Raw genomic sequence first — 17114 nt, forward strand, 5'->3', positions numbered from 1 at the left:
TTCTCAGGATAGTGTGGTGTGGTCTTGGCCAGATCAGAGCCAGGAAGGACTGAGGTGGGCCAGATGCTCACCTGTTACACCCTCGGGTGTCCACTCACGTTTTCTCCTGACCTTCCCTGAGGCTGAGATGAATTCGTTAAAAAATAAATGGACAAGGGAAACTGTTGACAGATGAAAAAGTGGAAAAACCTGGCAAACGTGAGGACTAGGGCAGTCAAAGTGAACATCCCCGTGGTCGGATGGGGTGCGATCCCGCACCGGTGATGAGTACCGCACCATCCATGTGGTGTCATCACCAAGGAAGCAGGACCTAACTCCGGTCCTGAGAGTCACGTTTTACGAATGAGAGTCTGTGACTTTTCATAAAACCGTCGGGGACAAGACGAGACTGAAAGTGTAACAGCAGATGAGCTCCTGGAGCAGAGAGGAAAGAGACACCACAAAAAGCCAAGCGGGGTCTGCGGGTCGGACCTTAACGTGGGGTCCTGGGTGGCTGGACCGGTCACGGAGGGAAAACACGCGGGCGCCACGGGCGTCAGGTGCAGGCTTTCCAGTGGTCCGGAACAAGGCTAAGGGAGACGGCGCACACACGGGGAAACGCGCGCAGGCGACCCTGCGGCTTCCCCGTCTGTGAACTTGCCCTCTTGCTCAAGTTCACCTGTGACTACAAAATCATCGCCTGGGTGCTCTCCCCGCCGTCAGTGCGCACAGCTCTGAGGCCCAGGTGCGCCGCGCGGGGAAACGCCCCCGCCGCGCCCAGTGCGCCCGCGCTGACGCGCCTCGCCGTGACTCGACAGGTCCGAGAAGCCGCGCGACTGTTCGAGAAGAGGCGAGGCGTGGGCGGGCAGCGAAGGGCGCGATTGGTCGGCCCGCGGTGACGTGTTGGCGCGCGCCGGGAACGCCTCGCCGCGGCCGGGCGCGATTGGCTGGCCCGCAGTGACGTGTCGGGGCGCGCCGGAAACGCCCGGAAGGGGGTAGCGGTCGGGCCCGGCGGCTACGGATAAATGGCCCGGAGGCCGGGCGCCGGGATGCTGCTCCTCGGTGGGCACGGGCCGGCCGCGATTGTTGTTTGGGTTCTGTTCTCCGCGTCCCTTTGGCCTTGTTCGCCACGGACAGGAGGCTCAAGCTCTCGGCCTCCGCCGCCTTCCTCTCTCCTCGGCGGCTGCCCGGGCCTCTTGGAGGGGCCGGGTCGGGGACGCCGGGCGGGGGTCCGGCCGGGCCGCAGACCTCGGACGGCAGGGCGCCCGTGTCCCAGTACACCGGGGCTCTTGCTCCGCGGACGCAGCGCCGACAGCGCGACCACGGAGGGATTGAGGTGGGTCTCTGGTCGGTCCTCGATGGAGCGGTTCCCGCACACCCGCTCTGTGTCGCTGACCCCTGGAGCCAAGAGGCGCGTGCGAAGCTACAGGGGGAAGCCGAGCGAGCGGGTCCTGGGGAAGGAATTCTAGAATAGAGGAAATGAGGGTCGGGCGAGGTGAGGCGGGGGTTAGTAATGCTCTAACCCGAGGCCTGAGGGCAGGAGCGGGTGTGAGCCGTAGCCAGAGTGTCCCAGGCACCGGGACGCTCCCAGGAGCGGGGAGAGCTGCCGGGCGAGCCGGGAACGCCCTGGGGACGTGGACTCTGGGAGGGACCGGAGTTCCGAGAGTGGGTGCCTGATGGGAGGGGAGCCTGTGAGGCGTCCTGGGGACTTCAGTTTTTTCTCAGGTGCAGTGACCTCACTTTCTATACCCGTTTTCCACTGGTGAGTTAACTTCTTGCCCTTCCTCCTGGTCAACGCCAGGTTGAGTGTCATTAAGGAGTAAATTCTAAGTAAGACTCAATGCATCAGGGAGTTAGAGGGAGCAGGAGGGGACTGAATCGAATCTCTTCGGGTTAGTGCAGTTAATTAATGTGATTTAGCACCTGGTAACGGAGTTTTGTTTATGTCAACAAGTATATTCAGTAGATGAAATTGGGATTTAAAGTTCACCAAAGCTGTAACTTTCTCTGGCGATTGTATAAATTGAATATGAGGCGTCCTTATCAATATGAATCAAAATATGGATTAATGAAAACCTAAAATCGGGTTGAGCTTCATAAACTAGAAATTAAAATGACTGAAAAACAACCTTTTAATGGGGTTAATTCTGAAGGAGCTGGTACTTAAGACTAAGAGGCCCATTTTTTCTTTGGTAACAGACAAGAGTTTGTGAGGCTTTAGTCCCCTGTGGGGGCCCAGCTGACTTGGGTGTTTACAATGTGTGTTTCCTTTGATCACCTGTACGATATAAATCCTGGTGACTGAAATTCAGGACATTGTTGCTTTCCTCCTAATTTTTTCTAATTCTTGCAGGTGACGTTTTACTCTGACATCTGTGTTTTGGACACGTTCTTACAATGGAGTTCCCTGATTTGGGGAAGCACTGTTCAGAAAAAACATGCAAGCAGCTAGGTAAGCACTTTTAAGAGAACCTCAACAGAAAATGGGCGTTTTGTCTCTGCTTGCCGGGAGAACTGGCCATTGTCTTGGTTAGCTGATGCTCTTTGGGTCTTGGCCTTCGTGGTTCTTAGCGACGAGATGCTGGCCTGAGGTTAGCTGATGTTCTTTGGGTCTTTGCCTTCATGGTTCTTAGCGATGAGATGCTGGCCTGAGGCTGAGGTTCTGTACCGCCAGGTACGAGGCTGGTCGCCAGCACTGGGTGGACAGAAGAGCACTGCTCAAACCCTCGAAGCACCGCCTGAGCTGGGATCCCTTTGGAAAGGGTAGCTGTCCCGGTCCTGCAGTGTTGCTGACATTGTGAAATTCACGGATCCCAGTTATTTTATTCTCATGTAATACCTTGAGGATGTATTTGATAGGCGTAACATGAAGTCAGGGAAGGTAAATACTTGTTTAGTATGACGTACGATTCTTTTGTTCTAGTCTTTAAAACACTTTACTGTTTTTTTTTTTTTAGATTTTCTTCCGTTAAAATGTGACGCGTGTAAACAAGATTTCTGTAAAGATCATTTTACCTACGCTGCACATAAGTGTCCCCTTGCATTCACCAAGGTAATCGATCATACTTCGTTCTGAAGATTCTGATCCTCCCTCTCCAAAGCCTTGCTGCCCGAGATCGTGGACGCGAGCCCCACATAGTCGAAGCTCAGCTGGTGTGAAAGGAACCGTAAAGTCCGTTGCTCGGTCACACCAGCCTCGTTTCGGGCCCTCGGTAACCATGCATGGGCAGGGCAGGGAGGAGCGTCCACCTTCCCAGGAAGCTCAGGCTGCATAGCTCTAAAACCACAGGGTATTCTCGGGGGTTTCTGGAATCAGTTGTATCCAGACCTTCGATGCTTACTTAACACGTTAAAATGTTTAGTTCATTTTATTCAACACACCAAGGGAGAACCGCTCTATCTTCTTGGAGGGCTTGATGGGACCCGTTTGGGAGGAACTGTGCATGCTCTCTTTCGGGGTCACTTCGCAGCCTTGGCCTCCTGCCTCGGTGATTCAGATGGGACCTGGTGGAAACTGGGCTATGGCTGAGGGAAGCCGACTTAGGCGCCTAAGTCCAGAGGTGCGAGACCTGGGTTGTTGACGTTTCAGGGGGTCCCAATCTGAACTCATTTGTTTTGGGTGCTTCCGGGAGTGGTTTCCTGCGGTCTTTGGCCAGCACTCTACTGGTTCCCTGAGGTGGCAGGTTAGAGGTGCAGATGATGGCATTTCAGGCTTTGACCAGTGTCGGCTGTGGTCTGGACCTTCACTGATTGGCCGGGCAGGGGAGGGTGACTCATGTTTGCCCGGCACCAAGGACCAGGCCACACTGTGGTTTTGTTGACGTGACCTTCCCGTTTCCCTGGATAGGGTGGGTCTGCCTAGAGATGACTCAGCACTGCTTGCTTGCTTAACTCACCCGCTGGCCAGCTGCGGGAGCAGCCCCGGGTGGCTTCCCAGCTTGGCTCCCAGACGCTCTGGGGCTACCTGTCACTCGCCCGCGTCAGTGTCACCTCAGAGCGCTCCTTGGGTGAAGCTAGCTCAGCCCTGGCCCTGAGGGATGCCAACCATGCTAGGCGCTCCGCTGCTGGGTGCCCTGCTGGTTCCTTCCAGAGCCCCCCGTCCTGGGCTTGGCGGGTGGTGCTGAGCCTGAGAGCTCAGCTGGGCCACGTGCGCCTTGGCGGGTGACCACGTCTGAGGTGTGGGCAGGGAGGAAGCCCTGTGTGCATCGGGAGGGCTGCTGGCGGGCAGGGCCAGGGCTCCTCTCCGCTGGCGTTTGCCCCCCGGCAGCCCTGCCCACCCTGGAGGTGTCAGAGCAGCTTCTCCGCTCACCCCTACTGCTGGACAGACGGCCCTGCCATCCCGAGACCGGCCCTCTGGACTGCTCACCTGCTTCCCTCCTGGGTGGCCTTGCTGGCTCCCTTAGGGTCGTCTCTGCGGGCGGGTGACAGTCCGTTGTGCGTCGGTTCCCCTGGGCCCCCCAAGCTGGCTGACTGCGGCTCAGGCTGCCGTCGGCCCTCCCGTGATGGCGAGGCCAGCGTCTGTGCCGTCCCCGTGTGACTGCGCCCCGGCCCTTTCTGTCGTGTGCGTGCATCTCGGTTCTCTGATGAGCCCTGTCATCTTACGTTTGTTATTTTAGGATGTTCGGGTCCCGGTGTGCCCACTCTGTCACAGCCCTGTCCCAGTGAAGAAGGGGGAGATCCCCGATGTGGTGGTCGGTGCGCACATGGATGGAGAATGTCGGCGTCCCCCCGGGCAGGAGACGGCGAAGGTGAGGCAGGGCCGCGGGCGCCGCTTCCTCCTGGGGGAGAAGCGCCGTTATCCACTCAGGCTAGTTACTTACAATAGTTTTTGCGTAAAATTAAACCCTAGCAATAGTTAGTGACAGACAGGGAGGCCTGGCGTGCTGCAGTCCACGGGGTCGCAAAGAGTTGGACACGACTGAGCGGCTGAACTGAACAATTGTTCAGTGTTTTCCTGGATTATGAACGGCTTAGGTTTTCACAGTTCTACCAGCATATTTCCTCAATATCGGGGTCTACATTAGGATCTACTTTTGTTACAGGCATCTCACTATTTCTCCTGAGGTGGAAAGTTAGTGTGGTTTCTGGGAATCGCTGCCCACGTGCGCCTTTTTTCTGAGCTCCCCAGGAGACCCCAGCACGCGCGTCTGTCTGTCTGTCTGGAGCGGGCGGGTGCCGCCTGCGTTCCCCGTGGGCTGAGCCCAGCCTGTGTGCCATGTGTGCCTGTCCCGCGGGGGTTGCTGCCGGCCCGGCACCCTCGCTCCGGCAGTGCTCCTGGCGCTCGTGGGCGTTGGCGGTTTTCCCGCTTCTGCTGCTGCTCGGGGGCGCCCGTGAGCGACCGCTGTCCATGACCCAGTGTGGCAGCCTCGCAGACGGGGAGCCCTGGGCCTGCGCCCACTCTGGACCGCACTCTGCCGTGCTGGCCCTCCTAGACCGGCCTCCTTCCCCCTCAGGTTCCCTCCTCTGTATCCCCCGTGCGGGGGCTCTGTCCTGGGTCCTGATCAGTCTCAGGCTCCCTGGGGTCAGGGCAGCTCTGCTGTGGGGGTGGGGGGTGGGGGAGGGGGTCTCCTGGAGGCACAGCCTCTCCTGGCCCCCCGAGCCTCCAGTGCTGCGGTTTCTGAGCCTTTGGGGGGCCTGTGTCACAAGCAGGCTGCCTCTTGGCCCTCCGCACCAGCTCGCAGGGTTTGACGTCTGCTGAGTGCGTCCTGCTTGTCCATGAGCTTTCCCTAAAGTCGTGGTTGTTCCCTTTTATCTTTCACCAGTTTTGCGTTCATCCCCTTTCAGAACGTCTCTTTGTGGTCACTTTAGAACTTCAGGCAGAGTAGGAGCCGCCCTCTGTGGTCACCTCTGTGTCTGAGGAGCCCCGGGTTGGCCATGGCCTCAGCAGACGGCACGTGGTGGCCTGTCCCTCGCAAAGATGGGAGGCTCACCAGCCTCCTGCACATCCCCGTGCCCAGCCCCGTGCTGCGCGCTCCCCGGGCCGGCTCGGGTAGTCCTCTGGGATGCGGGCTGCGAGGCCCCCTGCTCTCAGCCTGCAGTGCGTCTCCAGGGCCCCGCTCCCTTGAGGCTGAGTCACCGTCTCCAGTGCTCCAACAGCTCCCTGCTTCCCACGCTCGGTGCAGGACAAAAACAATTAAGACAAATAACCTGGAGCAGGAGGAGGCGAAGCCCGCCCGGAGCCTCCACCCCAGGCCTTCTGATCAGACCGCCTGCCGCCCCGTGACCTCCCGGCCCTCAGCCCTGCGCCCAGCCCCAAGAACCCCACTCCGAGCCCCCACAGCCCCGTGTGCTCTGGCCCCAAGGCCCCCCACCGGTCCTGCTGCCCCGTTTGGGGCACTTGTGAGCCTCTGGAGCCTCTTGTAAAACCTCCCTGCCTTCCCGAGACCACGGTCTGCCCATGCCCTCCCCAGGTGGCCGGGCCCCCCTCCTGGTGGCCGCGCATGCTCGGTCTCCGCCCGCCGGCTCCTTGCTGTCCAGTGCTCGGTCACTGCCTGCCTTGGTGGAGGGCCGCCCCCAGGCTGCCGACCCTGCCTCCCCCATTGCCAGCTGCACAGTTGGGAGTGCCCGGCAGTTTATAGCACCCAGAGACCACCCCCCCCCTCCCCGACGGAGCACAGCCGCCCCGTCCCCGGGGCCCCCCTGGCTCCCCTCAGGCCGCGTGCGTGGCCGTCTCTCCCTGACCCTGTCTGCCCCCACCCCATCTCGTTTCTCTCAGTGGGAGCACCCCCAAGCATCCCACATGAGTCCCCAGCTTAAAGTGCTAGCTTTGTGTCTGTCATCTGTTAAAAAGTTTCCTTAATTAGCATTCTTAATCAGTATTTTTCTGTTTACCTGACAAACCTCAGTGGAAGCCCGGCGCCTTCGTACTGTTGAGCTAAAACTGTCTCTGGTTTGAGTGTTGAGGGTCTTACTCGGGGGCTGGCTGATTGCTCAGCGAGGCGGTTGGTGCATTGGAGTGACTTCTGATTTCACAGGTGTTTACGTTCCGCTGCTCCAGAGAGGGCTGCAGGAGGAGGGAGATGCTGCGGGTGGCGTGTGAGGAGTGCCGCGGCAGCTTCTGCCTCCAGCACAGACACCCTCTGGACCATGGCTGCGCCCGTGGAGGCCACCCCGCCAGCTCAGCCGGGTGAGGACGGCCTCACTCAGCCTGCGCATGGGGACCACCTGGACCGGGAATTGGGTCCCACGCTTGGCCATGGGGGTGGAATATCCACTGTGGGGTTTGGGTGAATGTGATCTAAACTAAAAGTGGATCCAGAATTGAAGCTGGACTCTAGTCGTCGTTTGCTGGAACCTCAGTTCTGAAGCTAGAAGCCGCGTTCATGGTGCAGGCGAGGGCGGGCTCCTTTCCGGGGCCGCGGGGAGGGTCTGCCTGGGCGCCCCCATCGTGGAGAGTGGTCCCCATCTCCCTGGGGCCCCCTGGCCTCTGCCTCCCCTAGCGTTGTCTCTGTGCGGTGGTCGCTAAGTGTCCCCTTGGCAGCCCCGCAGTCTGTGGGGCCGGACAGTGACCCCCCACGCTGTGAGCTCGGCTGCCACCCCGCCAGCCGCCTGCCCTCCCCGTGGGCCTGGGGGTTGTGGTGGCGGCCGGGCCCCTTGGGAACATGGCGTGTCCGCCCCCAACTGCTGCAGGAGGAGTGGAAGCCAGGTCCCCTGCCGCCGTCTCTGACCGTCTCCCGTGTTGTCTGCCTGAGCCAGGCGGAGGGTCCTCTTGTCCCTGCGCGTGTGGCCTCCATGCTAGAGGTGAGGAGTTGGCGGAATGCTGACCTGAGCCTTCCCCACAGGTGCTCGGATTCCGGGCCATCGGGGGCTTCCCGCGAGGGGCCAGGCAGCTGGCTGGCCCGGTGCTTCAGGTACGGCCCGGGACAGGCTGGGGGGACGGTCACGCCGAGCGCTCACGGCGGGGCTCCTGCCTGCCCGCTGGGGCTCCGCAGCCCGTCCCAGCTAGACGGCGGAGGGGGCGCACGCCTGCCTGCAGGCTCCTCAGCCCCGGGGTGACCCTGAGAGACACTGCACAGCTGCGGTCTGAAGGCCTGTGTGTGGTGAATGTTTTGTACGTGATCACCGTTTGGAGTTAATCCAGACAAATCTAAAAACATAAGCTGTTTTCTTCTCTTTCAGATTCAAAGTAAAGCCATGACGTGACCGATCCTGCCCAGACTGGCCTGTTCTCGTACGGTACCTGCACTTTGCGGGTGACTTCATGCTCCAGCAGGTCCCTGCTTCCCACGCGAGCAGGTCTGGCCTGGGTGTCACTCAAGGGGCTTCTGTCACTCAAACCATCGACAGCGGGTCACACGACATCTTCCCCTGTGGCTGCTGTGGTGATCGGCCATCCGAGCCCAGGTGGAGGGGGACCGCCTCCCCCGTAGGGGTCTTGTCCAGGTGGCCCACCGCTCCTGCTGCACTGGGAGGACAGCCGTGACCCTCTGACTGCAGGCGTTGCGGTGACGCCAGGAGAGCCCTCGTCTCGTGGGGCCTCAGGAGCCAGGAAACCCGATGGAGAGGATGCCGTCCGGTTGGGTCCCCATCATGAGCCACGGGGCACACAGCCTGGATGCCAGACAAAAACCCGCGCAGCCACCCCTTGTTTTCTGGGTCTAGAGCCTCAGGATATGATGGAGGGGGCGGTGTGTTGGGTTCCCAGTCTGCAGGTGGGTGATGCGGCTGTTTGTGGCCTCATCTGATTAGTGGTGGCAGGTCTAGGCCGCTGGCTCTCCAGAGGTGCCAGGGTTGCCCCCGCCCCCGCTGCGTTCCTGACACCGTGGGTCTCGGGGCTATGCGCATGAAGCACTTCCTGGGGTTCAGGTCCACTGGCGGTCACTAGCTGGTGTTCGGAAGCACTGGTGAGTGTCAGGAACTTGAGTGTGTGTTTCTCAACTGCAAGGTTCATGACATCTGTACACAGATCAGGTCTTTCTCAGGAGAGGTTAATGTCCAAACTGAGACTCGGTAGCGCTGGATTTTGAAGACAACACCAAAAAAGAAAAAAAATCTCGTTAAAAATATTTACAGGTTGAAATAGTATTTTGGATACAATGGATTAAATAAAGTATTAAAATGAATTTACTTGTTTTTGTTTTGTGTTTTAATTGTGGCTACTAGGAATTTTAAAAGTAGGTAGAGCTCGCGTCATATTTCTCTTAGCACTATTCTTGATCATCCAAACTAAAGGACAAAAATATGCCACATTATTTTTCAACTTACACCAGTGCACTCATGTTTCTGAGCTGTGATTGGAATGTTTAAGTGTGTTTAAGACCTTTCTGAGAAGTTAGCATTTTCCTGAAGGCCCCGTGTGAAGAGACATTGGAATGGCACAGAAGGGTAAAGGCCAGGAAAGCAGACATCTGCTGGGCAGTCCCTGTCACCGTTTACAGAGGTCACGGTCCCCCGGGGCCTGGGCATGTCGCTGCCCCCAGGCTTGGTTGCTTGGGGAGGGCCGTGTTTCAGAGCTTGGTGAGAGGACCCGAGGGGGCATCCAGGACGTCACACCAACTTCCCCGTCAGTTTCCCCACACCCCCAGCAGCTGTTTCACCGGTTCAGTTCATGGGATGCAAACATGGTGTCAGCGGGTCTGCCTTGATGAGCAGAGCTGAGCATTAGTTCTGAGAATTCCTTGTGGACATGATCACATCCCAAAGGATGGGGGAGTCACGAGTGCATTTTAAACTTTTGTAGGAAGTGCTGGTATTGAGAGAGTTCTGAGTGCCCCTTTTACGTGTCACAGGTCTGCGTGCGTTTTTGAGAGAAGGCTGCCTCAGCTGCTGGGAGCGACCTTGAGCACACTGATGCTGGCCGTGGTTTCTTCACCTGGGATGGGGCGAGGCTGGCGCTCAGCCTCAGAGGTGCCCGAGGCGCAGGGGTCGCCAGGTGTGCAGACTCTGCCGGGCCTCAGTGCCCGGCGCTGGGCCCACCACCGCCCCGCTGCAGGAGGAGGGTCAGGCCGGCCTTCTCAGCAAGTCCGTGTGTCTCTCGGGAGCGTGTGGGGGAAGGGAGAGCCTGGGGCCGCTGAGCGCCGTGGGCAGGGCCGGGCTGCCTGCCCAGCGCCCCGTGACCAGTGACCAGTCCAGCCGGCAAGGCTGCCGTGTCAGACGTGCCCACGAGGTGTCACCAGAGGGCCTCTGAGAAGCAGGGGGCGGGCGACTGGGACCTTCATTCCTGCAGGAAACCAAGTCCAGGCGCCAGGAGGGGCGCGACCAGTCCATCAGCCCCAGGTCAATGTTTGCGGGTCGTCTGTGTTCAAAGGGATTGGGGTTTGCTTAAGTGTATTTTTAAAATTAATTTTTATTGGATTTACCTGCTTTACAATGTTGTGTCTCTACTCTGCAGCAAAGTGAGTCAGCTCTGCGTATACACACGTCCTCTGTTCTGGATTTCCCTCCCAGCTGGGTTACCACGGGGCCCTCAGTGGCATTTCCCCGCGCTGGGCAGGAGGTTCTCATCAGCCGCCTGTCAGACGTCCTGTGGCGAGCGCGTGCATGTCCGCCCCCACCTCGCAGTCCTGGCCGCCACCCCTTCCCCCTTGGTATCCATGTTTGTTCTTGACCAGGCTTCCACATTCATTCTTCGTGGCAATGCTGCAGCCTAATCTGGAAGGTGGGTTCTGAAGTGAGTTTCTGAGCTGGTTATGAGTGGATGGGAACTCCAAGCCTCCAGTGGGCAAGCACGAATCTCCTGTCCACGATCTTTGATATCAGAGCTGAGAACTTCACCCTTAGTCTCTAAGTGCATCCACTTTTGAACATGCAGAGGCCTGTGGCGAGGTTAACACTTTCATGGAGTGAGATTATCCCAGCTTTTTCCCATCACATCTCCCCACACTCCCCATCCATCCAACCTCAGGCCGCCCTGCTTCTTTATCCCATAAGTACCCTGGGCCCCTTGCCTTCGTGGAGGTGGAGCTGAGGTTTGTTCTTCCGTCTCCCTGCTTGGCTGATTTCCTGCAGACCTCAGCGTGTTGGCTAGCTGTGCTTCCGGCAAAGTGAGCCTGGTCCGGCAGTAGTTGGAGCAGTCCATCCTCAGATCCACAGGGCTCTGTTGGGTGGGTGTGTCAGCAACCCAGTGCACACTGATGGTGGTGGTTTTTCTTGCTTTTCTATCCCACTGTTTGTCTCCTGTGTATGTAGCTATTTTCTGTTGACTAGCGGTCATGCTATATGAGCAATTACAATCTGGGGTGTGGGACTTGATAATCTTCTAAACTTGATCTTTTCTTCTTTCAGCCCACAAGCGGCACCAACAATAAATCCTGAATCACTTAAATGCAGTTTCAGAAATTGAGATGAATTCAAGGTGGATTTTATGCATTGCCTGCAAGAGCTGGTCTCTCTTTATATTCATGCCTACAGTGTAGCTTTTCAGGATTTCAACCCAAAGATGAGACACTTACAAGAACGCTTCCTCTTGGCAGCCCTAAGCCTGCAAAGCTGACAAAATCTTTGTTCACATTCTCAGCCTTTCAACTGTTTTGTTTCTTCCAGAACTGAGTGAAAAATGGCTCCAACCAGAAGGCTTACTTCTCTAGGTTTCTCTTCCCCTTATTTTTTGGCTTCATGTCATCTATCTATCTATCTATCTATATGTCTTGTTTTATATATATATATATACATATACATATATATGTATATATATATATAAAACCATGTTTTTCAGCTATTTTCAATGGAAGGCTTTCTGGGGATCACCTCTTCAGTTTCCCAACCAAGCTCTACTGCTTAGGGTGGCAGTAAAGCCAATCTACTGACACTGGGTTGTGGTGAAGGAAAATGCAGCGTTTGTTGCAGGCGCCAAGCAAGGAGTCCAGGCAGCTGGTGCTTAAAAGACCTGAATTCCCTGAAGGCTTTCAGGGAAAGGTTTGTAAAGACAGTGAGGGAGAGGGTTGTGGGGTGGGTGATCAGCTCGTGGACATTCTTCTGATTGGTTGGTGGTGACGTAATCAGGACTCAGCATCCTCAGTACCCCAACCAGTCTGGGTCTGCGTGCTTGTGGGCAGCACACAGCTCAATTCCGTCAACTGCCGGGGCTTTCAGCAGCTACAAAATAGCTAACAGGACATGGCTCAGAATATTACCTATAGCTCTTGAAGGGAACTAAAGGTCCTTGACTTTGTTTAACGGCTATTATTATTTCATCTTGCTTGAATGCTTTCCTTTCTGCATTTTCTGACTTCTCAGATTAAAGCTATTCATTTTTAAAGTTTTTCTACAGACAAAATGTAGGCAGTGGACATGGAATGAGGGAGTCTTGTCCTAGGAATGTCCCGTAGGGTCCTGCTCACTGACAGGCCTAGGGGACTGAGGCTTTTCTACAGACAAGAGGCAGGTGGAGGACATGGGGTGGGTAAGTGGCTGGAGTCTCTTCCCTTCCAGGAAGGCTCCATAGGGTCCTGTTGGGTTACAATACACAATAAACATATTTGTATTTTATACTCTATATTATTTAAGCTTGTATGTAGATGAGAACTTCATTTTTCAGTGATCATGAAGCCAGTTAGAGCAGCTTGAAAACGGAATGGTTCTTCCTGGAGTCGGTAAATTTGAACATGCTTATACCGGTGGCCCAGTCTCCTTATGTGCATGAGAGGCAAGCAAGGTGTCTTATACAATTAGAAACAAGTTAGTTGTCTGTAGAAAGTGAAACTAGAAAGTCCTGGCTTGCTGCCCTATCTTCCACCCCAAGAATCCCCCTTGATGGCACAACCCTGTCTAGCTGTCCCCACCTCACTGTCCCCAGCTTAGAAGTCTGCCGAACCAGCGGTGGGCGAGACTGTTTAATATTTCTAAGAGCCGAAAAATGATTTAACTCGTGGTTGGTTTCATCAGCGTGGCGCCGCCTCAGACTTCAGACGCCCGGGCGGTCGGGCCCGCATCCACTTTTATCCTCTCTCCAGGCGACCTAACCTGGGTTTACAGGTGTCTGCAGACACACCGCTGCACCGACAACTTGGCGAGCAGGCGCAACGCTGTGAGCGGGGAAGTGGAGGTGGTATCAGCAGAAACGACAGGACGGGCTGTTCCCCTGCGCCCACGTTCTGCTCTATGGACACAGCGGGCACAGGCACGGTGACACACCACGTCCCAAACAAGCACCCTCGAGCAAAGCTCCCCTCAAGCTTCAAAACTCCCAGTTCACACACGGTGACGTCCAAGTTCAAGAAGTGACTGCGGCCCCCACCCGAAGCCCGGGTATGGCAGACCCCAGGAGACCAGGCCCCCGGGCGAGGGTGGGGGACAATCTCGCAATCCTGCGCCCACTTTAAGTGACAACAGTTAAAATCTACATCCTGCTTGAGACTAATTCTCGTGGACCGACCTGCGCTGTCCGCTTTGAGCCGGGGAACCTGCCGGCGCCACCCGCGAAGCCGGAACGCGGAGGGTTGCCAGGCAACCGGCGGCTCCCGGCGCCCAACAGTGACGCCATCGGCCCCACCTCATCCCACGCGGCCGCCCCTCTCCATTGGCCAGAGAGGAGACGGAGGCGTGCCTCGACCAATAGGCGGCGCCGCTCCGGGGGGCGGGACCGCGTTACCTGGGCGTCGCGTCTGCCGGAAGCCAGCGTCGACGGCCACGCGCAGGTAGGCGAGTGTGGCGTACTGAGGGGTAGGGGGTCCCTGCGTGGGCGCGGGGCCTGAGCGGCCGTCGGGGATGCGCGGGGACCTGGCAGTCTTCCTTTCGGCGGCCTGCCGAGGGCGCGGGGACCAGGGCGCCGGCCGCGCCGGGGGTCCCCGCAGCCCCCTGGGTGAGTTCCGCGTGTTCTCGCGGCTCTAGTCAGAAACAGCTCGGAGCCAGCGAGGTCGCCTGAGGCGGGTGGGACGGCGGTGCTTGTGAGGACAGAAGACTCTGCGCAGCGCGGCGGGGAGACGTGGGGCGGGGCGCAGGGCCGAGGCGGGGAGGGAAGCCCCAGGGAGGGTCCCCGCGGAGGTGGGCCTAACCCGGCCTAGGTATTTCACGCACCCTGCCGAAGGAGGCGTCGGAAACGGCCTGGAGGGGCAGGGGCGGAGAACGGTCGGAGAATTTTGAATGATTCGGGAGGAGGGGCGGTGCAGGTCCACTTCTGGGTGTGCTTCGGGAGTGGGGCCAGCGGGGTTCACCGTGGGACGGCCGGGTGTTTGCGAAAGAGGAGTTGGGGGTGACACCAGGGTTTTGGGCTTGAGCTGAAATCTGCATTTTACCAGATGGCCTTTGATTGAGGGGACAGACCTTGCCAGGGAGATCAGGTTTGTGGAGGATGATGGGCAGTGTGGATTTGACACGTCTTCTGTGAGACAGCGTGTGTATCGGTGATACACAAGGGTTGGCAGCGTGGTAGTGCGGCTCAGTGAGAAGCGTGGGCGTCATCAGCCCCTGGCTGGTATTTAAAGCCGCAGGGCTAGGTGAGATGGGGGAGTGAGAGTCAGTAGAGAAGGAGGGAGGCCTGAGCTGGGGGCCCTTGAGCATCCGCGGGCAGGGAGGTGGGAGGAAGGCCAGAGAGTGGCGCGGGGAGGGGGGTTGGAAAACGGAAGGAGGGGGCCGTTGGGAAGAGGGGCAGGTTGTGGCAGATACTGCAGTGAGGTCAGTGCATCCAGTCAGGGATGAGCAAAGCCGCACTGGACTTGGCGTAATCGGTGAGGCCCCATTTTAATCGACAGTGTCTATTGCGGCAGACGGAAAGTCGTGCAAACTCGCCTTGGATTTATGCAGGGAGAGGGTGTTTTAAAGGGAGGGTGGGGGGTGCAGGGGTGGCACCCTGAAGAGAGGCATGGAGCTGGAGAATTGCAGTGAGCAGACTCAGGCCTCCTTCTGAGGGAGGAGACTTCTGCCCTCCCACTCCCCCCGACACACAGAGGTCCTGTCTTCAGATGTTGGCAGGACCCTCTTGGTAGCCTTCAGTTTTCTCAGGCAGGAGCTTTTTAGGGGGGCCAGAGTCACTGTAAGTAGTCACTGGTGGCTCAGCTGGTAAGAATCCACTTGTGATGCAGGAGACCCGTGTTCGATCCCTGGGAGGGGAAGATCCCCTGGAGAAGGGAAAGGCAACCCACGCCAGTATTCTTTCCTGGAGAATTCCATGGACAGAGGAGACTGGCGGGCTACAGTCCATGGGGTTGCAAAGAGTCGGACATGACTAAGCACAACATAGAACAGAGTCACTGTAAAGATGCTGCCTTGAGCTGCTAGAAACTGTTTTCAAGTCTTTACAGGCCCAGGTTGAGGCCCGATGTGGGAGGGCTCAGAGGAGGCTGGCCAGGGTTTGGTCGGGAGAGGCTGTTAGCAGATGGGTGTCATTAGTGGTCTCAGTTAGAGCCTTCTGGCCAAGTCAGGTGGCCGCCTGATGAGGGAGTGGCTGGGAGGAGAAAGAAGCGGTGCCAGTGGGCAGCTCCTGAGGGTTTTCTTGTAGAAAACAGCGGAAACAGGGTGGAGAGCGTGTGGAATCAAGAGTTTTCAGACGTGGGACCTCATGGTTGACGCTGTAGAAGAGAAGGTCAACCCATGGGGGAAGGGAATTGTTTAGTGCCACGGAGGCCCCTGGAGTCAGAGCCCATAGAGGTTTGGGTTTTCCACTGTAGGGGGTCCGTGGGGCACTTCTGTAAGCTCAGTGATCCATCAGGAATCAGCAGAGGAGGGGAGGGTGTGTTGGAGGTCTGAGAGCCTGTGAGGCGAGAGGATGAACTGGTCAGCTGGGTGCGTGGCCGCAGTTGGGAAGCAGGCTTTGCTGGGCATCCCTGGGGGCGAATGTGACGAGAGACCAATCAGCTTGGTCCTGGGGCATCTCTGGCCAGGCAGGAGTAGGAACTAGAGTTGGGGTAATGAGCAGGGAGCTGAGCGTGTCTAGAGAGGCATGATTGTAATGAGGTAGGAGCAGGCACGAGAGAGGTGAGGGGCCTTAGAACATGTGGGGACGTGTGGAGGCAGCGGACCACATGTCCTGGCAAGGCTAGAGAGTCCCTGAGCCCCAGGGCACCCAGAGGGCCTGGCTGGCAAGATTCGAGGTGGGCTCACAGGGGGGATGCAGGGTTACAGGTTTTAGGTCACGGGAGGGGGGCCGTGGGTTCAGGGAGCAGAAGCTGGAGGCCTTTCATCTGGGCGGGGTTCAGCATGGTCCGGGTCAGGAGGATGGAGCACGGCCGTGTCCCGAGTGCAGGAGCTGGGGCTCTGGGTGCTGGTTCCTGTGGATTCCTTCCGGAGGGCCTCCCTGGGTCTGCCAGCTCCCATCAGAGGTGACTTAGATGCGCCAGGTGAGAGGGGACCTCAGGGGCTACGAGTGATGCTTTCAGATTTTGAAAAGGATCTTTTTGCCCTGAGGTGGATTTATTTTTTTAAGGTCTGGTGGGTTTTCTTTTCAGCGCAGAGCGGGTCAGCCTCAGCCTGTTGGCGCTGCCTGGTCCTCACGGGCGACTGCGGCCCACCCAGCACTTTGCTGTCCTCCTCCTGTTGGTGGGTTATTCGCTTGTTTCACTGAACAGTTTTGAGCTGATGTCTTAGAATGTCCTCTTTTTGGCTACACTGAGTGTCTCGTGGGATTTTAGTTTTCTGACCAGGGATTGAACCCGGACCCTCAGCAGCAAAAGTGCAGAGTGCTAACCAATGGGTCACCAGGGAATTCCCCCAAAATGTCTTTTCTTTTATTGTAGAAATTGCTGGAAAATAAAAAGGAAAAAGAATTCTTTTAATTCTGTCCCCTAAAATGCTAATGTCTTAATGTATTTCCTTCTGGTTTTCTCTTTTGTGCATATCTCTGTACAGTTGTCCCTACAGACGAGGGTCGTGTTATGCGTACTCTGGTATATAGCCCGTCCTTCCACTCTATGTTGTGTCATGAGCACCCACTCAAGGAGGAAGCAGTGGATCACAGGTGTTGGTGGATGTACCGGCGAGCTCCTTGGCTGCCAGCATCATCTGTTTCACAGTCTGCCACTGGACATTTACTGTGTTGTCCACTTTGTAGTGTTAGAGGTGGTATCATCCTTTATATCATGTCATTATCATCCTTACATAAATCTCTGTCTATGATTATTTCATTAGGGTGAGTTCCTTCACTTGGAATTACTGGGCCAAAGCATTTGATTAAATGTTACAAAAGATTCATATTACCTTGAGGATGGCTGTACCAACTTACTCCCCATCTGCAGGGCGTGGTCATGTCCTTTTCATCATCCTCC

The 17114-nt window shown here is 57.1% G+C and overlaps 2 protein-coding genes across 10 annotated transcripts in view; both read left to right on the forward strand.

The window, feature by feature from the left end:
- Positions 1-962: 962 nt before the first annotated feature.
- Positions 963-9035, forward strand: ZFAND2A (zinc finger AN1-type containing 2A). 2 transcript variants are annotated; one of them, XR_009694543.1, is made up of 7 exons: positions 963-1315; positions 2333-2431; positions 2937-3031; positions 4596-4727; positions 6954-7105; positions 7609-7719; positions 8098-9035. XR_009694543.1 is itself a non-coding variant. In XM_061153821.1 (7 exons), the coding sequence occupies exons 2-7, from the start codon at positions 2377-2379 to the stop codon at positions 8114-8116; spliced, it is 522 nt and encodes a 173-aa protein (XP_061009804.1). In that variant the 5' UTR covers positions 963-1315; positions 2333-2376; the 3' UTR covers positions 8117-9035. The 2 variants fall into 2 exon arrangements, 1 of the variants encoding a protein (XP_061009804.1); XM_061153821.1 differs by lacking the exon at positions 7609-7719 and adding an exon at positions 7761-7829.
- Positions 9036-13454: 4419 nt separating this feature from the next.
- Positions 13455-17114, forward strand: part of C10H7orf50 (chromosome 10 C7orf50 homolog) — a 67913-nt gene continuing 64253 nt past the window's right edge. For 4 of the 8 annotated variants that reach the window (XM_061153828.1, XM_061153826.1, XM_061153834.1 and 1 more), the window contains exon 1: positions 13567-13717. In XM_061153828.1, coding sequence (XP_061009811.1) covers positions 13624-13717 — 94 coding nt within the window. In that variant the 5' untranslated portion in view covers positions 13567-13623. The other 4 variants (XM_061153836.1, XM_061153829.1, XM_061153832.1 and 1 more) reach the window with 4 other exon arrangements.

The sequence above is a fragment of the Dama dama genome, chromosome 10, assembly GCF_033118175.1.
Source record: "Dama dama isolate Ldn47 chromosome 10, ASM3311817v1, whole genome shotgun sequence".
Taxonomy (NCBI): Eukaryota; Metazoa; Chordata; class Mammalia; order Artiodactyla; family Cervidae; genus Dama; species Dama dama.

Coding starts and splice junctions, on each gene's coding strand:
- ZFAND2A (XM_061153821.1), top strand. CDS start 2,377: ATGGAGTTCCCTGATTTGGGGAAGCACTGTTCAGAAAAAACATGCAAG. Junction 2,432..2,936: donor AAAAACATGCAAGCAGCTAG/GTAAGCACTTTT, acceptor TTTTTTTTTTAG/ATTTTCTTCCGTTAAAATGT. Junction 7,106..7,760: donor CACCCCGCCAGCTCAGCCGG/GTGAGGACGGCC, acceptor CCTTCCCCACAG/GTGCTCGGATTCCGGGCCAT.